This window comes from Aptenodytes patagonicus, chromosome 15, assembly GCF_965638725.1.
Source record: "Aptenodytes patagonicus chromosome 15, bAptPat1.pri.cur, whole genome shotgun sequence".
Lineage (NCBI taxonomy): Eukaryota > Metazoa > Chordata > Aves > Sphenisciformes > Spheniscidae > Aptenodytes > Aptenodytes patagonicus.
Window position 1 is genome coordinate 13991861 of NC_134963.1, and position 25500 is coordinate 14017360.

Below are 25500 nucleotides of genomic sequence, written 5' to 3' on the forward strand. Positions count from 1 at the left end.
AACACATTTCTGATTCATCACAGCCCAGGCCCAAGTAAAAGCTGAAGTGAAATATTGATGACTTTAGGATCCCTGGAACTAGCAATGGGGATATCACAACAGCACAAAGCCCCGCAGCGATACAGACGTGCATTAGTAATGGCGTTCTCCACATGCCAGATCACACGAAGCAGAGGAAGAGCAGCAGTATATTATTATCATCATGATAATAAAAATAATAATATACTTGTTTGGCCTTATGCAACGAAAACATCTCAACACCAGCATTTGTCGATAGAAGTACTACTGGAGCCCTCAGTCCCTTGCTATTAAAGGGCTCACTATGTGCTGCAGCAGGTTTCTGCCCCTTCCCCCCTCCAATTTAGGACTGTACTTTCTGTTCATAACTCAAGCAACATTCTTTGCCTTGAGGCAGATTACAAGTCATTTGTTAGGTCTTAAGCAGAGGCCAAACCCCCCCTGACTTGTAGCACATTATACGCCCCTGAGTGAGAGCACTGCACAGGTTACATAGAAACCCATTCATAGGGACCAATTTCCATCTCCTCATCACAGCCCCATTTTTTACTTACTTGTGCTTAAATGTGCTCCCAGCAGCAGCAGCGCTGCTGAGCTGACAGCATCACTAGGAGCTGCCAAGGCAAAACCTCCATGGCAAAGCCCAGCCCTGGTCTTGTCTCTGCCTTTAATCCCTGTGGTGGGAGGGCTCATCCAGGTGGAAATGGCGCTGGTGGGAAGCCCTGGGGAGTGTCTCCAGCTGCTGCTGCCTAATTCAGGGCAGCTGCAGGCCCCACAGGACTCTCCTCCTCCTCCTGCTGATGGGCAGCAATGGGCATTGCCCAGATATTCCCAGGAGAGGGGCGATGCTGCTTGTTTGAGCATCCTGGCCAGCTGTGCTGTCAGCGTCGCCCCACCACCAGCCCTTCTGATGGACAGTAGGAGCCGTCGCACCTAAATGCATTTATTTATCTCATAGGGGAACCACAGCAGCAGCAGCAGACGACACTTGCTGACTTTTAACCACGTTTTACTGTAGCTGAGTCCTCCCAGGTGCAGGGTAAAGCCTGCAAAACCCACAGCAAAGCACAGTCAGAACCAGCCGCTGAGGCTGTAGGATTTGTTTCAACCAAAGGAAGGAGAAGACATCGGAGCCACCGGGTGTGGTGGGTTCCAAGTGAAACATGTCAGTATTTCACTCTGACATGACTTCAGGTTGAAAAATTTCCTTTGAAATTTCAAAAGAGTAAAATCTTCTAAATGTAAACAAAATATTTCTCCTTTTGGGGGGTGGGAATTTATTCAAGCCACTTTTTGAACATTTTCCATTCACTTAAAACTTTGAAACGTTTATTACTCAAAAAAATGCAGCAAAGGCATTCACTTTTCCAGAGAGAACTCAAAAAAAAAAAAAAAAGCAAAATATTTTTTGTCTGGTGATGAGTTCTAGTCCCACCTCCAGACAAGTCATTTCTTTTCTCTGCCTCACTTTCCTCGCCAGTAAAATTTCCAATTTTATTATATATTCTAAAACCCAACAAAGAAGAAAAAATGGGGATGGGGGAAGACTCAGAATCCCTTGAGAGTCTCATATAATCACAGGACTCCAGGAACTGGAAACTTTAAGAGAACAACAAAAAAAAAAGACCAACACTTTTGCAAATCGCATGGGACCCATCATAAAATTGTCAGAGTTGGCAGCACCATAAAATCTATGATATTGTGGGCTGGATTTATGAGCAAGAATCCTGAGGCTTTGGGATATTTTTTTCCCTCAGCCCTCCAGGCACAAAGGCAGTTTTTGGCCCTGGGAAGCGGGGACGGAGGACGGCTCTGCCCCGGGAGTGCAGCCTGGAGCAGCACTGAGCAGGAGAGGGGTGACTCTGCCCCTCTCAAGCATCCTTGTCCCTAGGGAAAACCTCACCAATGCGAGTTTGGGAGCTGCCGATCCCAGCAGGTACCGCAGCAGGGAAAAGCCACCTCCCAAAAACACCCAGCATCCTGGCTGCTGAAACTAGAAATGTGGAGGCAAGCTGATAGGGGCAAACAAAGAGCTCTCTGTGTGCCTGCTCAGGGCATCTGCAGCCTCCCCAGGTACGAGCCATGGTAACTGCAGGGAGTATTTTAGCCCAGGAAGGCAGCTGAAAAAACAGCATTGCGACCGCAGCCTGGGAATTCGCGTTCGCTCTTTAAAAGATGTTTTTAGCAGAGGTTGGGTTTCTTTCTCTCCTTCTCCGCTTGAAGGAATTGCGCAGCCTGCACTTATTTATTATGGTTCATATATAAAGCCCTGTTTTTCTTCTGCCTGGTCATGTTTCACAGCTACTTTCCTCGCTGCCAGAGCAGTGAGCTTGCTCCAAGGCTGTCACCAAAAGGAAGAGGTTTGTGGTGAGGAAGGGCCCCTGGCCACAGGGAGGATGGTGGACCACCATTGCCTTCTCCACCCGCCACACCAGCCCTCCTCCTCCACCAGGTTTGCAGGGCTCCTCTCGGTGCCCAAGCTCCCTCCTTGCCTGGGGACATGGTTCACCCTCCAGGTCATTTCCCGGGAAGTGGGACTGGTGAGTCCAGCTCTCCAGGACTCTTCCACCATCCCTGTCCCCAGGCCCATGGCAGAACCACCCCAGGTCCAGCCCACCCCTCCAACACCCTCAGTGGTGCCTATGGTGCTAGGAAGCCACCAGGCAATGCCGAGGATTGTTTTATGGCTCCTCGGACTTGTAGGCAAGAAGGGAAAAGCTGGTGGTGGCTGTGCTTGGTCCCTTGTACCACGCCGGGATGGTCTTCCTCAAGTTTCAAGGCCTCTTATGTATCAATTGCTAGTTTAGCTCTGAATAGAGTGAATTTTGTAACCTCTTTTGTCCAATTCTTTCAATGACAGTAACTCCTATATAATTTTTCCCTAATTTTGTTTGTTTGTTTGTTTATTATTATCATCATCATTACCATACTCTGCTAAGGAATAAGTCCGTAAGAAGATAAATGAAGGAAATCACTTCAGACTCTTTGTAACATAAAATCACAACCAAAGGGAGAGAACACCCTCCTCCTTGACAGCTCCCAGTATTGTTTTGGACCAGTTGGGAAGAAGTACAAGCTGTTTCTCAAGGCTCAACATAGACCAGGCACATTCACATCCAGCCTGGGAGACACCATGGGCCTTTGAACCAGTCACCTTTTTCTTTTAAGTCCTATCTGACTCCTCACCGTCCTACTCATTCAAATGGAAGAGCAGGCTGTGCTCATATGGCACAACTGGGCTCCACCAAGGCTAAAGCCCAGAAATGCCATATTAAAGCAGCAGCCAGTAACAAACTCTTCAAGAAGAGGAGGAGAAGGCTATATTGCATCTTCCCACCCACCTTTGCCTTCATTCCAGATTTTGCTGGTGTGACAGGTCCATCCTCCTGCCACTGATGGCCTCCTTGCTCCTCATGCCAACGTGGCTCCACAAGGCTGCGTCCTTGGGGAGCTACCTGGCTTTTCAGCAGCCAAAACCCAGCGATCAGAGCCCATCGCAGCATCGCAGACTCCACCAAAGAGCCTCAGCATTTCTCTGAAAAGCCAAAAAAATAATGCGAGCAGCTCAGCAGAAATTAGTCAAGTTGAAAGTCTAAAGACAATTAAAAAATGTTTCTATAAATACATTAGCAACAAAAGGAGGGTAAGGAGAATCTCCATCTTTTATTGGATGCAGGGGGAAATATAGTGACAAAGGATGAGGAGAAGGCTGAGGTACTTAATGCCTTCTTTGCCCCAGTCTTTAATAGTAAGACCAACTGTGCTCTGGGTACCCAGCCCCCTGAGCTGGAAGACAGGGATGGGGAGCACAATGAAGCCCCCACAATCCAAGGGGAAATGGTTAGTGACCTGCTACACCACTTCGACACACACAAGTCTATGGGGCCGGATGGGATCCACCCAAGGGTACCGAGGGAGCTGGCAGAAGTGCTCACCAAGCCACTTTCAATCCTTTATCAGCAGCCCTGGCTAACTGGGGAGGTCCCAGTTGACTGGAAGTTAGCAAATGTGACGCCCATCTACAAGAAGGGCCAGAAGGAGGATCTGGGGAACTACAGGCCTGTCGGTCTGACCTCAGTGCCGGGGAAGGGTATGGAGCAGATTGTCTTGAGTGCCATCACGTGGCACGTACAGGACAACCAGGTGATCAGGCCCAGTCAGCATGGATTTATGAAAGGCAGGTCCTGCTTGACTAACCTGATCTCCTTCAATGACAAGGTGACCCGCCTAGTGGATGAGGGAAAGGCTGTGGATGTGGTCTACCTAGACTTTAGTAAAGCCTTTGACACCGTCTCCCACAGCATTCTCCTGGAGAAACTGGCTGCTCATGGCTTGGATGGGCGTACTCTTTACTGGGTAAAAAACTGGCTGGACGGCCGGGCCCAAAGAGTTGTGGTGAATGGGGTTAAATCCAGTTGGCGGCTGGTCACGAGCGGTGTTCCCCAGGGCTCAGTTTTGGGGCCGGTCTTGTTCAATATCTTTATCAATGATCTGGATGAGGGGATCGAGTGGTCCCTCAGTCAGTTTGCAGACGACACCAAGTTGGGCGGGAGTGTTGATCTGCTCGAGGGTAGGAAGGCTCTGCAGAGGGACCTGGACAGGCTGGATCGATGGGCCGAGGCCAATTGTATGAGGTTCAACAAGGCCAAGTGCCGGGTCCTGCACTTGGGCCACAACAACCCCATGCAGCGCTACAGGCTTGGGGAAGAGAGGCTGGAAAGCTGCCTGTCGGAAAAGGACCTGGGGGTGCTGGTCGACAGCCGGCTGAACATGAGCCGGCAGTGTGCCCAGGCGGCCAAGAAGGCCAATGGCATCCTGGCCTGTATCAGAAAGAGTGTGGCCAGCAGGAGTAGGGAAGTGATCGTGCCCCTGTACTTGGCCCTGGTGAGGCCGCACCTCGAATACTGTGTTCAGTTTTGGGCCCCTCACTACAAGAAGGACATCGAGGTGCTGGAGCGTGTCCAGAGAAGGGCAACGAGGCTGGTGGGGGGTCTGGAGAACAAGTCTTATGAGGAGCGGCTGAGGGAACTGGGGTTGTTTAGCCTGGAGAAAAGGAGGCTGAGGGGAGACCTCATCGCTCTCTACAACTACCTGAAAGGAGGTTGTAGCGAGGTGGGGGTCGGTCTCTTCTCCCAAGTAACAAGCGATAGGACGAGAGGAAACGGCCTCAAGTTGTGCCAGGGGAGGTTTAGATTGGCTACTAGGAAAAACTTCTTCACCGAAAGGGTTGTCAAGCACTGGAACAGGCTGCCCATGGAAGTGGTTGAGTCACCATCCCTGGAGGTATTTAAAAGACGTGTAGACGTGGCGCTTAGGGACATGGTTTGGTGGTGGATTTGGCAGTGCTAGGTTAATGGTTGGACCTGATGATCTTAAAGGTCTTTTCCAACCTAAACAATTCTATGATTCTAAGATTCTATGAAAGCTTGAGGCTTTCCTTTCAAAGCTTGAGAAATAATTTACCATGTGGGTTTAGTTTCCTTAATACTTTTTGAGATGCATGGCACACATTTCTGGTAAGACCTCTTTACTTACAGAGAAACCACTGGCCATTTAATTACATGTAAATTACCATATAGTGATAAGATGATTACATGATTAGCAGTGGGATAACGAAGCCTGGAAAGTACAATGTAATTGACAGCTAAATACAGTGTAACTCAAAATTCAATTTACTCAGTCATTAATCTTGGACAACTGCATATTCTGGAGGAACAGCATGTGATTTACTGAGCAATGCAACATTTGAGTAACTCCCTGGGGGTGGCCCCACAAAGACAAACAGCTTTGCATATAACTTGAGGTCTCAGCCATGCCCGCAGAAGGGTTACATGATGCCTACCTCTCCTTCTGCCTGCAAATGCGGCCGATACCCAGAGCGAGCTCCCAGGGTAGCACAGCATCGCATTTTGACTGTGTCTAACCCAACATTTACGAACCTCAGTTCTTGCAAGCAGAAGACAGTACAAGCAGAGACAGCCAAAGGAAGGAAGCTGCGGCTTAGCCAGTGCCGGGATAGCCCCAGTGGACACCATCCCCCAGGTCCCACCTGCCATGGGACAGCTAGGTGGGAGCATCACCTGTGAAGGGGCTCTACTAATCCTACTCACTTTCTGCCACTTTGCAAGGTGTCCCTAGATCTCTGGTGCACAGGAGGCCACCAAGGCTGCCGGCCATGCATTGGCAGTGCCACTGCTGCAGCCAGATGAGCTGCTGCTGGTGGGGCGGTCTGGGGACACCTCCTCAGTTCGTTCCCAGGACCTGGCCATGCTGCTCCCTGGGGTGGCCGTGGCTCACCAGCCACACGGAGGAGACCTTTCTGCTGGGCTTCTCGGATGCAATCTCCTGATTTCTCGGGAGCTGATTTTCCCATCTTGTTTCCAATCCGTGAAGCATCCAGCATCCTCCCCTCTTTCGCTGCAGCTGGGACACAGCCCCACACCTCCCCTGGGCCAGACATCCCCCACCAACCCTATCTGAGGGGAACGGGGGGCAGCTCCACCTCCACGAGGGTTTCCCGGTGCCACCCCAGCACCCACCTGGATTCCCAAGGTCGCTTCTAAATCTGCCTCGATGGGAAAGTGACCCCAAGCGAGCATCTCCCTTGGGGACGGGTTGGGTGGGAAGGACCTGGGGGAGCCAGACAGTTTTGTAGCGGAGAGACTCGCAGTCCCAGACACAGCAGCCTGAAGCTCAGCCCATCACTGCCTAACAGCCTTCCCCGCTGGGATGCTGTACCTCCTGTGGCACACCAGAAATAAATAAAAAGCAAACTTATAGACATCGAGCAGAAAGAACCAAAAAAACCCACCCCAAAACAAACAAACAAAAAAAAAGGTGGGCAGGTCCCTTGCCGTTGAGAGCATGTGGTATTTATTAGACATAAATTGGCACACAAGAATAGGAAAGCGTAGCTAGGTAGGGATTTTTTTTTTTTCTTAGCTACACGGCTTTGGATACCTGTCTATAATCCCTCCCACGCACATACCGGCATTCCCACGCATTCGCACCCACATTCTCAGTTGCTGACACACAGGTATACCTCTTTTGTTAATTAGAATTACTTTTAATTAAAAATATATGTAAATTATATAGAGTGTGCACAGCTTGGAGAGAAAAAAAAAAGAAGAAAAGAAAGCAAAATTCCGTTTCAATAGAAATTTTAACCCCTTTGAACCAGCTGCTTTGCTGGCTTTGCGACATACTATGAGTTACTGGAAGTCCCATGTATAAATAAATAGTACCAGGAAATTTTACACCTGAAAAATTCTGCAGTAGACATTTTTACTTATACACATTTGCTTTTTCTTCTCTTCTTGTCTCCCCCACTCCCAGCCTCTCATGATCATTTTCTGCTCCTTTTAAACACATTTACTTAATATCTCACTTAACACACCCAGACCAGTATCCCTTTTTCTATTTTTTTTTTTTTTTTTGAGAGGAAGAAAAAGAACGCGCGATAAAATTAAAGTCCGGGATTGCAAACAAGCGCCATCATCATTTTTATGAGCAAAGTTTTTCCTTTCACTGTCTGCATCCTCTCTCTCCCCGCCTTTCCTCCCCCTCGCAGCTGGCTCAGAGCCTCTCTTTCTGCATGCCGGTAAAAATTCGGCAGGAGACAAGCTGTGGATGTTTTCAAGTTTGAAAGGTACCCCGTGCTTCCATCAGAGACAGCGGATGGACCGGGAAAGACCAGGAGATGGGAAAGAAAGAAGAGCGAGAGAATTACGCACAAGTGGGAAAGGAGATGAGTTTACGGGGCTGGTTCCTGCAGAGACGTGTTTTGGGGCGTCTGTAAGGAAACACGGCACCCTGCAGGGAGCGGTTTCACTCTGGGCGAGGTAGGTACCTGCTTTTCTTACTTGTGGGTTCATAATACCTCTTTCTGTTGAAAAGTAACAACAATAATACTAATTAAAAAAAAAAGAAACACCACTCCAAAAATCCACCCTTGGTAAAAAGGGCTGGTGTCTTTTTTTTTTTTTTTTTTTGAGAAAATTGAAAGAAAATATATATATTATTATTTATTATATAACATTGTCAACATCAACACCACAAAAAAAAGTAACATCCTAGTTGTTTTCGTTCAAGCACTCTGACTGTGTTGAGAAAGGCAGCAGGAGTTTCGTGTCCCCTGGAGAACAAAAAGAGCAGGAGGGCAGCGGGGGGACGAGGGCACGGGGCTGGCGGTGGCAGCAACACAAACTGGGTGGGGACCGTAGCGGGGGACAAGTGTGCCGATCTGTTGATTTTTCTTTTGAAACAAAAGAAAAAGGGGGGGGCAAGTCACACCGAGGCCGATGACTATTTCGTCTGTGGTTTCAATCAGTGTCCATCCCTCTCGAGTGCTATCGGTGAACATTCAGTTAAAGGAGTCTCGCGAAATACTCTCGCTTTTATTCTCGACAGGGCATTTTTTCCTTTTCCTTTTCCCTTTTTTTTTTTTTTTCCTTTCCTCATGGCTAATGCTCTTGCACTTTCCTGACCGCCTCGTTAGCTGTTCTCGCTCCACTCTGGCACCATGCCCACGCCGTGGACCGAGTGGTACTGGTGGGGCGAAAGGGTTCGAGGCACGCCGTGGGAATACAGGAACTCTGCGGGCTGTAAGCTGCTGGGGGGGGACTGGATGCCGGTTTGAGGTCCACACTGCCGGACGATGGGTTGGTGAGAAACTGAGGTCTGGTGCTGAAACATGCTATGGGTATCTCCTATTTGGGGGGAAGTATGGTTGGCCACGCTGCTGAGCCGGGGCATCAGCGGCCCTGAGGTGAAGTGGGCAGAGAAATGCTGGTAGGGTAATCTGTCCATCGGCTGCATGGCAGACACTGTGCAACTGCTGTAGGAGGGCACGCTCGGCCACGTGTTACAGCTGATGTCTTCTAGGCTGGGCACGGGGTCCGTGGGGGGAGCGGAGCTGGCATACATACATGCTTGGCGCTGGGCTGATTCAGTCCTGTATGAAGTGTTCAGTCCCTGCTGCTGGGGGTAACTGGACCTGTAGAAAGGATCCTCTTCTGCTGGAGAAGTTTCCATGTAGGGCTTCTTGTAGGGATGCTCAGTGGTGGAACATTCCTCATCTGTTGGGAGAGAAAACCCCTGGTAGCGAACAACAATACTATGCCCTCAGCTGAACCTCCCTCTCCACAGTCCTCGTTTTACCAAGGACACAGTCTGCACAGAGCTGATCCAGACACTTCTCTCAGTTATGTCAGTGCAAATCCAGATCCCTTCCTCGGAATCGCCCTGAATCGATCCTGCTGAAACCAAGTCTTGCACTCGGCCCTGTCTGCTGGGCTGGAGAAGGGATTAGCTAGGAGCTCTGGGAGGAAAATTAAAGCTGTAAGATGCTGGAGGGACTCTGAGGCTTAGCTCGCTTGGGGATACCCCACGCGCACCCCCACACCACCAAGCTCCTTGTCTCCTTTCTGCTGCCAGCACTTTGACCAGGGGAGTAATGTCCGCCTGCGGATACGGTGCACCTAACACAGGTCCCCACTCCCAACCAAGAGGCTCAGAGCTGATGCTGTGAACTAAAAGCCTTTACAGTGATATACTTTCACAATAAATGAGACAAAAATGGAGATCACAATAAAAATCCCCCCGGGAGAGCATCAGCAATGGCACAGTTGAGACAATCAGATTTGGAGTTTTACAGCCCCGGTCTTTAGCTGTGCCAAGGGAGCTGGGCACATAAATCCACACAGGGCTGTGTGCTGGAGCCAAGCGTAACAAAAAAGAAAAGTAAATTTCACAGCTAGAAACAGCAAGGCACAGCTTGCAGACCCCTTTGTTTCCTGAGGCATCCTGGGCCAACAGAGGGAAGGAGATAAACAATTTAGGTGAAATCTCTAGGGTGAAGCAAAATGAATAAATGAATATGCACTTATTTATTCATTCGCAGGGTCATCAAATGAAATCCAGCTTTGCTGGAATGGATGGCAAAGTTCCCAGGGATGAGCGCTTCACCCAGAGATTTTAAGGACAGCGAGGCAAGGGAAGGGAAGCTTGTTCTGACCCAGATTAACTTTCCTGCTCCTTCAAGAACAAGATCCCTGGTCCAGGCAGAAAAACATCCCACTTTGCTTAAAGCCCTCTTGGCTGCACCCTTTCAACAGGGGTAAAATTTGAAAGAATACTGCAAGAAATGGCCCTTTTCAAATTTTCCTAACCAACATGTTTTGAGCCGCAATTTTTTTCACCCCCAAAGTACAAAGGAAAAAAACGCACTTCCACAAAAAAGAGGACTAAAAGCATCTGCCCCCCAAGAGGCACTTGCAAAAACACAGGTGTTGCTGCTGGGCTGCTCCAACGTGAGTGCCCACGTCTCACCTTCAGGAGGTGCAGATGGGCAGGGCAGGCAACTTCTGTTCCTTGTAAACATGCACGTGCACATACCCTTATTACTATAAACAGCCACGCGCTTTCTCCTCGGAAGCTGCACCCACCCTGCTTGTAAAATAACCCATTACTCCCACTCAGGTGTCTACCAAATCCAGCTGGAACAACTGCTGTTAGTCTCCTCGTCCTGACAACCCCAGAAAACATCAGGTACTGAGGTACACCCCATGGGGACTTTCCCCTTGGTGTCCTTTGACTTTGTAATAGCAGCTGCCCGTAAATTCACCTGGAGAGGCACGGTCCCATTTCACGCTTTCTCCCTGACAAGAGCAAAACCTGGCTCCTTAGTCCCGGCAGTGCAGAGCCCTGATAATCAAGTTACCTTCCTCCTCTGCCTTCTCTTAAATGGTAGAAAGTAGGATGGGGCAAGCAAGCCACGCAATCACATCTTTAAAATAGCTGAAACAGTAAGCAGATAGATGCAAAACTGTATCGCTCTCCTCAATCCTGATCAGGTGCGTTTTAGATAGGAGCGGTGGAGAGGATGTAGTCCCCTGAAAGACAAAAGCTGGAAGCACAGGTCTGAGCTCCCTCCTGAGCACGGGTTAGGTACATCTGGAAGAACAGCCTGAGCTCTAGCTTTTACAGGCAGCCTAAAAGTTTTGGATCCCTAACCCACCACTGAGTAATAAGAACACCAGGGTGGAAAAACAATGTCTTGTAAAATGAAGCATTGTTCTGCTAATAAAGTTTTCAGCATTCAACCGCGTTACTCTGCTGGCATTAGAAATCATTGGCTTGGGGTTTGACTGTTTACTTTATTTTTATTTTTTTCAATATACAACACAAAACAGCCAAACTCTGTTTTTCCGTTGTGTAAAAACGCGCCTGACTTACAACCTGAGGTTGCTGATTTTTCCATTTAGCCCAGACGTTTCGCTGCCTGCCACAGCCCAGCCAGGCAGAGCCACAGTTACGGATCCGCTTCCAGAATTCATCGCAGGTGAAGAGAGAAAAACAAAAACAGCCAGCATTTCAGTGGAAACCCTATAGGTGCCAGCTCTTCTTCTGTAGGCTCTCAGGATCGCTCTGCTGGCCTCTCTAGAGCCAGGCTTACTGATGTCCTATGTGGAAAGGGCACCATCACTCCGGATTTTAAGATATGTAAGGAACACCGTACCCTTCTCCAAAGAGGACATAGTCGCTAACACAGGATTACAGCCTACCCTAACGGCTTCTGCCTGCCCTCTGGCCCCTCCTCCCGATGATTTTTCCCATCTATGTAACCTCAAAGTGCTGGAGAGGGAAGAGAACAGTCCATCTTCATCATCAGATGGGATGGTGCAGTCCAGAGATCCTCAGCTGGTGCTAGCTGATGAGTTTACCCTGGTCCAGGCTCTCTAGTCTGATCTGGCATTGTCCCACCGCTCCTCAGAGAGGAGACCAGAGCCGGCACAGAGCAGGTGAAGCGCATCCCCATGGCGTGCAGAGCAAATTTGGGGGTGGGAAGGGGACATCTTCAAGTAGGAGAACAGCAAAAGGAGAACAAGTCAAACAGAGCTCTCAGGCAATGCTGAAGGCTGCTGTTTGAAGTCATCCCCACCTGCTCTGGAGCCTGGACAGTGTCCCAAGGCCATAATCCTCTTCCTGAAGGTCCTCTCACCTCCCCAGCATCACTGCAAGCAGGACACAGGAGATAACTGTCTGGTCAGCTCTGGGTTTGATTCTTGATGTTGGTTCCCTGACAGCACTTCATTGTCCTTTTCCTGTTGTCACCGAGCCCTAGGAGGTGCTGGGCACCTCTGGGAGATGCTGACCATCCTCCACATTTGTTGCTATTCTTGGAAGCCAAGAGTGGTGATCAGCTCTTGTGACCAGCCCCTCGATACTGCGCAAACCTCAAAAAGCAAAAAGTTCTGCCAAGCAGGGGAAGCTGCCAGCGCTTGGGAGAAACTGCTCCGAAGTGGATCCAAGGAAAACGGAGCCTGCAGAATGGGGTGGAAACTGGCTCCCTCACAAGGAATTTGATGATCTATCTAATGAAGGAGCTTGAGTGAGAGCATAAGCAGTTCCAAGATTTCCGGTATTTACTACTTCCAGCTGGGTTGTAAATACCACACAAATGGCTTTTTAAATGGAATTTTCCCAATTCCAAGATTAGGGCCATCCAGAATGAAATGCAAACATGTAAAATCTCTGGACTTCAGGGTGCACTGGGCCCACCTCTTCCCCTGGTGTAAAACCAGGAGAGCTCCTTTCCAATTCATGACAATCAGCTCCCCGGGACAGAAGACAATGAAGAATGGGACCCAACTGTTTTAGTTTTTAAAGCTCACCCACACTTCCAGGGCATTACAGTAGGTTCATCCCTACTTTGTGAGGAAGACACAATGGGTGATTATCACTAACACTGTTGTTTTATCCAGTCTGGTTTCTGGTATGAATCTAGCATGAGCCTGAACAGCCAATCACAGTGTGCAAAACTGACAAGGGTTGTCAAAGAAGAAAAGAAAAAGGGATATTCGGTCAAAATCAGCATCCCTAAAAGGCAAAGCAGACGTACATCCTAGGACGTGAAACCTAAGACGTGCTAGCTATTTCAGCAATCGCACGGTTTGCAATATGGCTGTGTTGCACTGCAGGGGAACACGACAGAAAGGGTTGTGGGCCAGAGACAATCCAACACCAAAAGCTGGAACCTCTTCCACAGGCAGGGAGTTGCCAGCACTGCCTGCAGAGGCACAGGGGGCACCTCCCGATGGGAGAGCGGGATGCTCACATGAAGCTGCTGAAACTACAGCGCCACAAGCAATGTGGCTGCACAGCAAAAGCTGGGTGCACACCAGCCCCCTGAGTATCTCCCCACCATGCAGGCAGGCTCTTCTTCACCCACCAGCCACCTTGCTCTGGGCTCCACTGCATCTGCCCAAGCTGCAAACACCTCCAGCTGCAGCACAGCTCAAGCCTTGGCCAACTCATTACATCTCCTAACATCAGCAGGACGAGCAGCACGACCTCCAAAAAGACATCCCATACCTGACTTTTGTCCTACAGATTCTTTGAGTGAAATAAAAGCTGGGTGGGATGAGGGAGAAATCCGTTCAATCAATGAAGAGGTCTATCCACCCCAACAGTGCCTGTTCTCATGGAGAAGGGGGAAAGGCATTGCTGTATCTCCGCCGACCTCAGCAGAGCAGGAAGGAGATGAAAGATATATGCTTCCCCACGGGCAGGGTCATGTCCAAGCTAGGTGGCTGAAGGATACGATCCTTGCTGGTTGGAGCCGGTGGATTCTGCCACGTCCCTCTTCTCCTCAGAGTGCCAACATGACAACTTTTATAACCTCCCCAGGGAGAGGCTGTTCCAGTCGCCTCCTGTTCAGCATCACAAGCATACCAGAAATCTGCCAAGTGGTTGAGATTGTGTAAGGCTGGGAGGGAGCAGAGGTTTAGAGGGATGGCTTTTTAGTTCACAGGAAGTCTGAGGGAGTAGGATAACACAAGGGAAAAAAAGCCCCAATGCCCTAACTGGGACATGGGGCTAAAATGAAAGACAGAAAGCAAGCTGCCTGCTGGTAAGTCCTTTTGGGCTTCTCCAAGCACAACAATGAGAGAGGGAGAGGTGGAGAACAACCAGAAAAAAGGCAAAGCTCCAATTGGTCTTTGTTGCAGCCTAAAAATCCACATCAAGAACTCAAGCCACTCCTTGGTAGGGTACAGGATTTGAGTTAATCCATCCTCTCAAGACCAGTCTCTTTGTGAAATGCCACAAACAATATCAGTGTGGAGGTGAGATACAACGCGGGATGATTCTCGCCTTGAGGACTGCCATTCGCCAGCCTTCAGCATGTTCAGAAGGCGCCTGGAGCAGCAACCCCACTGCACCATGCTGGGGTCATTCCCAATGCTGCAACCCTGCACTCTCACCCGGGCACCAGGAATTGCCAGATTTGGGGCTCTGGGATGTGTCCTCCCTTCCTTCCTCACCCAGAAGAGCATCAGCTCCCTGAAACAGAGGAGCCTTCAGAGATAACATTCCCTCACAGCCCTGCTGCGCTCCCCTAATGTAACTCCATATCAGATCTCCAGAGCGAATCCATCTTGACTTGACAGCTAAGAACAACACTGTCAACCACAGAACTAAACCTTTGTCTTAGGTCACCAAGGAAGTAGAAGTTGAATAAGGTGCCTTTGAGTTGCTCGAATACAGACCTATTCTTAACCGAGCTTAAACCGAGACTTAACCTCCTGATTAAAAAGGATACAGAGAAACATCACGAGACGTCAAAGCTGGAAGGAGCTGTATCTGAGAGGCTATCTTGGAAAACAGTGGTGGTATTTGCTACAGAAGATACAGACACCAGCTGGTCTCAAACCCAGTCGAATTGCCCTCTGCCCCTGCGAGCACTTATCCGTAACCGCAGCCTTAAGAAAAGGAAATAATCTGCTTGAGAGAAATCCTAAACCGACTGAGGAGGAGTCAATGTTTAAGGAGCTGATGATCCGATGAAATCAATAATACTTCCAGGCCAGAAAATGGACAGAGGTGCATTAGGAGTGAACATGCTCTTGCTTTCACATTTTCTTAGATGGTGAGGTTTGTTAAAAGTATCGCAGAAAAGTAGGAAAGCAGGAGAGCTGTGAGGGAAAGCTTAGTATTTCACTTAGAAAGGAAAGGCTGGAAAAGGAAGGAAAAGAGGAATATTATAGGTAAGGTTAGTTTCCCAAGTTCGATAAAGGTCCTTGCTCGGTGCTAGAAGAAAGTGCCACGCTCAGTCTGAGTTTGAGACGAAACCTTGGATCACGTTCTGATTTATCTGAGTTGCTCATCTCTAGTGACTTTTTTTTTTTTAATTAATTTCACTTTGCAAAGAGCTGCTTGGCAGCTCATGTTGGCTCTCTGTTTCCCATTAACTTTGTGTTTCTTTCCTTTAAGCCCTGGTGGCTGTTTTCGATTTACTGGATGCATGAGGAGGGGGAAAAAGGCACAGGGAGGAAAGCAGGGACTCAGGCTCCTGAGACGCACAGCTTCACGGAAGAAGCCGGTGGTATCGGACAGGACACTGCTTCTCTTTGATTAAAGCATTTGGCGGCTTTGATAAAAGGCCCTTAACTGCTTGTGCCACTCAAGCCATCGTAGAGATAATGAGGGGCCATCAGCCGTACAGAGAAGGACTCATTTTGCCAGTCTCCTGCACTTTCGTAAGGGCCACGCAGGCCAAAAGGGGCCGGGGAGCTTATTACAGGGCAGATAGTCGTCTCTTTTGTGACAATAAGAGGAAGTGAGATAATTGGGGGATTGAGGGAAACCACCCATGGAGACACCACTTAACGGGAATCCCAAAACTGGAAGGAAACCTCTGTTGATTCCTTATCACGTTACAATGTGGAGGGGAATGATGAATTGCCCTGCGGTGCGGGGACACGCAGCAGTCAGAGATTGTCCGAAGGGTTTGTTGCCATTTGGGCCAGCTTGTTTTGGTTAGTTTTTGCAAAGGGGAAGAGGAGCGGTGAAAGCTCAGCTCCCAGGGCAAAGGGGCACCGAGGATGGATCGCAGGCTGAGGAACGCCAAGGGCGAAGAGGACCTGCCTTTCCATCGCCAACAGCGGGGCTTTGCAGCAACCCAGCTGTGTCCCAAAGCCTCGCAACCCACAGTCCCGCACCAGCATGGGGGTCGCAAGGGCCACACGCCCCACCTCTGACCTTACGGGACACTCTGGGAGGCCACTGTAACTCCTTATTCCCTACCTTACAGCTAGCTCAAGTCTAGCATCACCATTTCCAACCACAGCTTTGAAACACTCCATACGAGCACGAGGGTTGCCTGGTCAGCTGGAGGGGTCAGAAAATGATGCCTCTGTTTTCCACCGTTTGGCTCAATCTGGCATCAGGAAAATATTAATTTTTATCAACTTTTTTTGTTTTGCATATATACTTGTACACAGCACACGTGATGTTACAACATTCAGGGGATTCACCAAGGATGCGAGAGAGATTTCCACTGCTCTCCTGCTTCATCTGCCAGCACTTCCCAGCATCCGCTACCTTAGACTGTGTGTCTACACTGCGCATCCCAGAGACCCAGGGGTTACGTTACTAAAAATAATGACATATGGCTGACTGATAGGACCGTGCAGGGAAGCAGGAAGGGATCTGCTGTGGGGAGAGGCTATCGGGCTGGAGATGGTGCATTCAAATGCCATGGTGCACGCTGACTCCTGTTAGCTTTTCCCGTGCAACGTAGACTAAATCCTGAGAAAAGGGAACAGGGGTAGGCAGTAACCATCTCCCGCCCACCCCATAGGGTTGCATTCAGCCCTGGAAATTCCCTATTTTCTTCTGAGTGTCTGGGGTGGAGCTGATCTGAGGCTTTTGCTGTCTGAGTCCTGCAAGTGTTTCTGCACCTCGTCATTCCCATTGCTTTGGGAGAGGAAGGGAGAGACTGCAAACCGCTCGCTCCTGTCTGAGAACAATTATCCCATCGACATCATGGGGCTCTTCACGCCAGGGCGAGCTGAGCAGTCAGTGTGAAGCCCTCACAGTTTGATCCCTCAAGCTCTGTCAAAGCAGGTCAGTCGCACCAGAGGGGAACAAACATGAATATCATGATTTTCAATCCCACGCCCCGTTCATTAGACCGAGCATTTAAGTGGAATTGCTTTCTGGATACAGACAACTGTCTCCCAACTGTGAGACTCTTAGTCGAAAACTGTGCAAAATCCAAGCTGTCAAGGTATCTCCACTTGGAGATTAACCCTGTCTGAGGGGCTATGGAGACAGATAAGTCACCTTTATCTCCGGCACCAGCTATCTTACTGAATGTGGATTCAACATGGGTGAAAGGTACTGCCACCCCTCCAAACAGCTCGCTCCCAGCCCAGCAGCAGAGATGGGGTTTCAGGCTAACACCGGTGAGAGGAGTTTCCCAGCCCAGCCTGGGGGAACTGCCCACCTCCAGCGCACAACCCTCATTCCCTTGCTCATCCTCAAGTGTCATCGTAAAGCAGGCTGGGGCTGTCCAGCCTGTGGGCAAGGGGAAACATCAGAAAACAACGCTGACAGTCATGTTAGGAAGGGGAAAGCCACATAGCAAGCGTTGAGCGGGGAGCAGCCAAGGCCTGACCTTTTCTCTTGGTGCAGTGGTAGATCTGGCTGTGCTCCTGGGAGATCGGGTAGGGGTTGGCAGGCGGTAGCAGGTCCTGGGAGGTGCTCGACACCCCGTTCTCACACTGGTACTGGGAGCCCAGGTTGGAGGAGGCAGAAAGGACCCTGGTCTCACCACTGAAGGGGCTGTGATTCGAGGACACTTTTTGTCTCACTGTGCTCCTGGGAACAACCGGGTACTCTTTACTAAAAGCAAAGAAACAAACAAAAAAAAAAAGGCAGAAAAGCAATCAATTAATAAATAGATCAGTGAATTAATAAATGCAGGCAGCACATTAGTGTCATGGTGTTTGTTTAGACTTTCAGGGAAACAGAGACGTCCCTCCCAGGAGACTGCAGCCCCGTCACACTTTATCGGTGCAGTACTCTCTTCTATTTCACTTTCCTTGTAGTATCTTTCCCTTTAGAGTCATGCCTCTTCCACCACAACTGCTATTTTACACCCATACATCAAACAGATACACGCAGTTATAGCAAAATACACAAGATTTATATCTGCATACTATGATAGCATTTCTAAATTATATAGTATTTATATTGTATATGTGGATGTGCACATGCGTGTAAATAAAAACCTCATTTCTGCCAAGCTGACTTGGAGATGGATTAAATATTTAGGTCTACTTTTTCCCCTTATGGTAGTTGTCCCCATTCATTCTCTCCGGGGTCTGCCAGCCTAGTTGTCCTGGATGGGGGATCCCTGGACCAGAGAACAAGCTCCACTCCAGAGTGCTCAGAAAAGAGAAATAAATAAATCACACCAGAGCCACATGCCTCAGCAGAGCCAGGCTGGGAGAGTGAGCACGGATGGAAAGTCTGGTTTGTTCCTTTGCTGTGAAATCTGGTTTCAAGCAGGGATGCTTTGCCAACACTGGCTGGAAATCTCCTCTCCTACAAGACCCTACAGTGCATTTTGGAGACATTTCTCCAAGCACATCAGCAACATGGCTGGACAAGGTTATTCCTGCTCTGCAGGGGGGAGAACTGAAGCTGAGTAGGGGGTATCGGAGACTTCAGGCGAGGTGCAAGCCTCCTCCTGGGCTGTCTCCAAGACAGCTGGGTGCTCTCTGAACCCAAGGACTTGCTAAAATGTGTAAAGATCAGGTAGTACAGCAGCACCTCGCAAAGTGCCACCAGGCTCAGAGCAGCCACAAACCAGAGCCCAGATTCCAACGCAAGCTTTCTTCTTTGAGGCTGTAACCATTGGACCAAGCTGGCTTTGAGGTATCCTACTCACCTGCCCAAAATCATTATGCTGGAGCAAGGACAGATCCTTAAATCCCATCAGCAAGCTCACCTGGCCACTTACACGTGGAGGAGGAGCACTGAACCTCCAATTACACCCCTTAGAGAGGACCTATCACTGTAGCAACTCAGAACTCATTTACAAAATTTAACAATGCCAATTATATAAACCTACTCACAGCAGGGAGCTTTCATCCAAACCACTGCTGGTGGCTGCCAGAAACATCAGCAACCAAGCTGTAATGGAGGGGAAACTCACCCAGGAGCTCAAAACCAAATAAATGTGTCTCATTGTGCCACAAAAGCTTTCCAAACCCCGGGCACTGGTGGCTTGCCAAGCAGATCCTATTCCAAAGGTGGGGTTTCTTCGCCTGGAAGCCCAGCCCCTCCCCGCAGGGCCGACAGGAGCATGGCTTTCCACCCACTTGGGCTGGCTGACCAGGCAGCTTTTTCCCAGAACTGAAGTCCAGGAGGTACACGAGGAACAAAAGAGAGATGGACTGGGAGGAAGCAGAGACTTATCCCTCAGATACCCCAGCATCCATGGCTGTCTTGTGTATGTGGTGGGCTTCAGAGGACCTCTCTGCCTGTGGACACCCAGCACTGGCATTTCCACCCCAGGAGCTCTTGCTGGAGGCCAGCTTTGGTGGCTTTTCAGGAAGGCCAAGAGCTATGGCCTTCAAACCTTCTAGGTTCCAGGGGGTCTCCCAGCCCTACCAGTTCCCGGTTTTGAGCTGCCTGCTCCTGCCGTGCTCCGCCTTCACGTGGGGATCCTTATGGAAATAGTACCAGCACGACACCCCACAGCTGCATCCCCACCATGTTTCCCTTCCAAGGAGACAAGCCACAGGGAGGTGACACACGGACCTTGCCCTTAGCTCTCCTTCCTAATGAGAGGCTGCTGCATGGATTGGCTGGTTCCTTCTTCCTCAGCTCCAACACCACCACCCTCCATCCCCCCCAGGAAATGACAGAGACTCTTTTCTTTTTTCCTTTTTTTTTCAGTGGGGTACCTGTGAGCTACGATGGAGGAAGAGGAGGGACATACCATGGCATGATGCCACATCATGGTCTCTGTGTCTCTTCTGGAGGATGTAGAGATGACTGCTGTCACAGTGTCTCCCTGCTTCGGTGGGGGAAGAATTGAATGTCTCTTTGGGAGCGTCATCCTCTCCCCATTCACACATGGGATTAGATCTGCCTGGGGGTTTCTTACAGTAAATTCTCAGGGTAGCTCACAGGGACCCCATCAACGTCAGACCTTCACCGTGCGAGGCACCATACAAACACTAAGAAGCCATCCCCATCCCAGATACTTCTCACTTAAATCTACACTTTCTCTGTCTCAATGGAGAGCTGAGAAGGGGAAAATTTAACAATGTGATTGTTTTTTCTTGTTAAAAAATATTTCCTTTCCATAAAGGAGCTGTATGCCTGAAACAGCAATATTTTTACCCTGAAGTGCCAGCATAGGTGATGTCAGGATCCCACACTCCCGTTGTGCACTGGGGACCAAATTCCTTTCAGACTGCATTTCCCAGGAGACACGACAGCCTCCGTGGCCGTAAGAGAGGACCGTGGTGCTCTGCAGGAGACACGACGGGAGCTGGGAGTCACGCTGGAGAGGGAACAGGTTGGAGACACCAAGTTTCCAAACAGCAGTTCCCAGCAGGTATCACAATGACTTCTCTCCAGACTGAAATATTTCCATTTCAGTCAAAACATGTTGGGTGCTATTTTTGCCAAAAAATCAACTATTTGAGGAGGGAGAGGAAGGAAAGTATTTTCTAACTAAATATCTAAAATATTCTCTTTTTTTCCACTTTGCCATTTTCCTATACACACAGGCAGTTATCTCTGTATTTCTACCTTTTTCTTCCTTATAGGGGCTGAGCTCTAATAAAAAGATATCTTTGGTACCTTGTAAAGCAACAGTCATCTTGAAACACTTATACTGTTTTCTGAGCCCGCTCAATATGCACTGTGCACAGCTACCATTTTAGTTTGTCCTTCGGTCTTTAAAAATATATCAGATTCGGTCTTTTTCAGGGCCTAAAAGTCGCTATTCCCAAAATAGCTGGTTGTAATCCTGGGCCACAGTTTAATGGAATGAATGGTTTTGTGCATCGCTGGCACAAAATGACTGTTGTGTCCAGAAATTTTGCTGTCCAAAAAAATTGCAGTGAAGTAGGGAGGGGAAAAAAAGCGTTAAAGTCTGACTTAGACTGGCAATGCAGGAAATTGTCCACACGGCAAGGAAGAGACTGTTGTTCCTGGGCCAGAATGTGAGTTACAGTTTTACATGGGGGTGTTAATGGGCTACATTTTTTTTGCATTAAAAAATTGTACAATTAGAAGGAAAAAAAAAAAGTTGGTTGGGGAAAGAATTTACAAGGAGGAAAGCTGTCATTGGTCTATTTAAAGTCTGTTGGAGGCTAACGATGAATATTCAGTTACCGTAGTTGGTGTATTACAATAGCAGAGGGGGATTGGAAGGAAAGGGGGAGCCGCATTGCGCAAGGTGCTGTACAGTCCCTGCGCCACCAGGCTCCCAGCTGAAGGGCCACCAAGAGAGATTATTACTTTGATTTTCATTAGAGGTTGGGGGAAGAAATCAGGGATGAAGTCCAAGTCTATAGCAAAGGCACGTGGTCCTGAAGTCTGGACTGAGTTCTTAGCTCCCACCTGGCTAGATGTTTCCCAGACCCATAGGATCGGACACCGGCTCTGCATCACTGCTTCCTAATAGCACACACGTTCCTCTTTAGAGTTCATCGTATAACCCCGACCCTACCGATCGGGCCTTACAAGTGAATCCTTCCTGCATTTCCCGAGCGCTTCCATCACAATCAGACCTCTGGCAAGTGGAAGTAGCAAACTCGGTCCCATTGTCACATCTCATGACATCTTCCCCCTCCCCTGGCCAAACGATGCCCTCACCATGACAGACTTAGGAGATCTGTAAGATCACTTATGATGCAAATTCATATCTAGCAAAGGATTCAAAGGAGCAAATTTAAGAAGGTTTTGTAATCTCAGAGCTGGAAACCTTGTTGGCCTCTGCAAACTCATAAAAACTGTGGAAAAATTATAAATATAGACCTTCACAGAGCAGTCCACTTTCTTGCTTATCAGTACGCTGTAAAAGACTAATAATTTTCAATGCATTTTCATGTACAGACTTGAAGTTTCCTATTGTACTAGCCAATGCATAGTAAATGCAGCTGCCAGACAAAAACCTCATTAAAAATCTCTCTTAAGATCCACAGTTCATAATCAGGAAGCTTCTGCGTTGAAATATCCAACCCCTACTGGCCCTAAGCAAATTATTTTAGAAGATACTTCTGATAGTTCTGCAACAAAGCATTATACGCCAAGGCTCTCCAGAGCTGCTGTAGCTCATGGTGACAAGACTTCAAAAGGCCTACTAAATGTAGGGCCCCGAGGATCATACTGATACCTGTTCGAGGTCAAGATGAGGCACGATACAGAAAAGGATTTCCCCGTGATTATCTGCTGCCATGTTCTTACAGCATTCTTTGGAGCCCCTGAGCTGGGCACCGTCTAGATCTTGTTCACGATGGCAACTCCTAGTCTAAAATCTGACCAGAGTTATAGCAGTGGCCAAACGCAGTGATTCCCCTCCACTCTTTCCAAATTGCCAGGAGATTTTAACTCCTCCTTGGTCAGTCACTACGAAAGGACAAGTGTTTGCCATCCTATCAGTCCTGCCCCCTCCACCCACCCAGCACCCGTGGATACAGCGATGCAGAATCAGACCCCAATTCCAGATGTGCAAATATAACTCAAAGGCATTTGGGTTTATATTTCCCAGGCCACCAATTGTTGTCCTTCCTGCCGAGACTCAAGAGTGGGAAAGAAATGGAAGTCAGCCATAACAGATACAGAAAGAGAAAAAAAGTGACTGGAATAAATATACCATCTCCCAGGAAAAAAAACCAAACCGGAAAACAATAGTTAGTGTGCATTCATTTCAGCTTACTTCCACCATACTGAAATAAAATTGAACCACTCTCAAGAGACTGTCTGGAGAGTCTGAAGCGGATAAACTGCAGCAGGAAAGGACTTGGTGGGAGAAGAACTGAGTACTTCCTTCGGTCTTACCTCAGATCAAATACGAGCTGTCTCTGCGTGGGGACTGCAGGCCGGTCCCACAGAAAATAATACCCTAGACTGGATGTCTAGTAATACAAATCAAAATGTCCACTGAGAAATACGGGAGGCTGTTCACTGCAGCGTGCTCCACCAACATATCGAATGTCCTTGACCTTCTTGCCAGAATGGGAAGGGGTCCAATAACCCTGGTTTGGGTGCATGCACGGTATGTTAACAACCAGTGTTTCCGTCCCTCACCTGAGCAGTGCAGCCCAAAGAGATCGCGGCAACAAACCCAAAAACCAGCAGTGAAAAGAACCACCTAGAGATCTAGAGCTATCGTTCTCAGGCAAATAAAAAGATAGATCCCCGCAGAGAAATACCGCCACTCGTGTTGGAGTAAGAGGAACACGAGAGGAGATGGAGAATGGATGTTGGCTGACAGAGACAGCATCAGCATCCATTCATGCTGGGCTGAGCTTCTGCAGGTCGGGCCCTGCTGGACAGATCCCCTGAAGAAGGGGCAACGGAGGAAATTGCAGCTATCCTGCGTTTCTTGAGCTTTCTCACTTTAAAAGAGGTTTCCACTGGGGCTTTGAGCAGGAAACTTTCCTCAGGGACGTTTGCTGGAGGAAAGCATCATCTCTCCAACAGATGTTATAACTCTAAGTCTCACATTGAAAATGTTTCAGACAGCGTGTGGCTCTTGGGAGATTTCAGGGACAGAACATGGGAAATGAAAGTGGATGTAAAGATGCAATGAGAAGATGCAAGGAGGGTGAGGTCATTTGCAGTGGACTGAGATCTACTTGCATTAGTCAGACCAGCGCCTATCAGTCTAACGTGATGTTAGCGTGCCAGGGTAGAAAACCCTTTTGGAGCCTAGGGGCTCATCCATTTATTCTCCTGGCACCCCAAAATACATCGTCTTCTCTGTTGTGCCAGCTCTGAATCATGGTACTGCTTTTATGTCCTTTGTGTCTGGCCCAGTTTCTGTTCTCAGTTACACCAGGAAATCTTTGGAATAATTCTTTTGGAGCCAGGAAGATTACTGTGGATTAATGCCAAAGGCAGCAAACTATGGCTCATGATCTTTGACAGAGAAAACATACACATAATGTTGAACTACACTGCCACGCTTCTTTGTCAAGCGGATCATTCTGGATCTTTGTCTCACTTTGAAAGGGCCCAGGATACCCATCAAGGGAGCCAAGAGCCACCCTTTCACATAATCATCTTTCCTCTCAAAAGCTTTCCCAATAATAAGCTTCAAGGACTAAATTGCATTAATTTGAATGAACAGTAACTAGGGCCTGAGACTTCCAGAAGCTCTTCAGCACCCATAATAACCGCTGAAGACAATGGGAGTTGCAGATGATCAGCAAAAATTGGTTAAAGGGTTTAACAGAATTGCTTTTTTATGGTGCCCTAGCCCCAGACCCACAAACACTTCTCCCCTGCTGTCTTTTGGCAGTCACAGATTTAAAAAAAAAAAACAAACTAAAAGCTACGACTTGCATGCACCCCCCCAAATCACCCAACAGCTATGGTTTATTAGTACAGCTCCACTGACTCTCGTGCGTGGGGAATTTTAAGGGCAAAGTCCTACACTGGCATCTGCAATGCAGATCTCATCGTCTCTCTGCATAAGCTTCACCCTCTGCGGATTTCTGCTGTGTGTTTTGCTCTTGCCCTCCACACCAAATTCCCCTTGGCACAGGCAGAAGTTCTAAGCGGAGGCAAAAGGAATTTTTAGAGTACAGAGGGGCAAGAGATCCAAAAGGAATACTTTGCCTAAAATTCCCAGCGTCACAACTACGTAATTTTTACCTGATTTACATTTTTCAATTACAGCATGACCACAGGATACAGATGCAGTATAACTCACATCCCTCTACACATTTTCCTCTAGTGTGATTTCCTTTTTCTTTTTTTTTTTTTTTTTTTTTTTAAATCAAGGGAATAACAGACCTGATCTCATGCTCAGAAACTTGAAAACTTTGAAAAACCTGTTCTCCCAGAGTGCTCATCCTGCCAAAGAAACTGCTAAAGGGGTCCTGTGTGTCTCAGGAAAGAAAGGCGTTGGGGGGAAAATGAACGTGTATCAGAAGTCTGTGTTCACTGGAATTTAAAAATCTCTCTGGGGCTTGTGGCTATTCTTTTTGAATGAAATCATCTGCTGCTGAAAGGCTTAATATCACTACTGAATGAAGTTTTCTACCTGGACAGACTTATTAACTTTTCTTCTGGGAACTAGGAGGAGAAGAGCCAACACGGAGGCCTTGCGAACGAGAAAGCCACAGAGAGGGATGGACTCGCAAAGACATCCCCATCCACCCTGCAAAGCTCCTGTCCCCAGAGGCCACTCAGGCCAACGCTCTCTTGCTTGGGACAGAGCGCGCGAAGGCAAGCAGAGATGGAGGGACAGTCCTTGACAAGGCACCCGAGACCCCACTCTGAGCTCACTCTTGGCACTGGAAGTTGTCTTTCTTCCCTGCTTCATCTTCCTTCCTCTCGGTCCCTACCGTTTGCCAAGGGTAGGGCATCCATCATCAATGGATGAATCGTCAGGCCAAGTCTCCACCGGCACCTAGACCTACTTCTACTTCATCCCACTGC

The 25500-nt window shown here is 48.5% G+C and overlaps 1 protein-coding gene across 1 annotated transcript in view; it reads right to left on the bottom strand.

Moving 5' to 3' along the window:
* Nucleotides 1–8473: 8473 nt before the first annotated feature.
* The window catches only part of TBX3 (T-box transcription factor 3), a 120604-nt gene continuing 103577 nt past the window's right edge, over nucleotides 8474–25500 (bottom strand). Inside the window, exons 5-6 of the mRNA XM_076352520.1 lie at nucleotides 17480–17706; nucleotides 8474–9095 (exon numbers count right to left, since the gene is read on the bottom strand). Of these exons, the coding sequence (XP_076208635.1) occupies nucleotides 8512–9095; nucleotides 17480–17706 (811 nt within the window). The 3' untranslated portion in view covers nucleotides 8474–8511. The remainder of the gene's footprint in view (nucleotides 9096–17479; nucleotides 17707–25500) is intronic.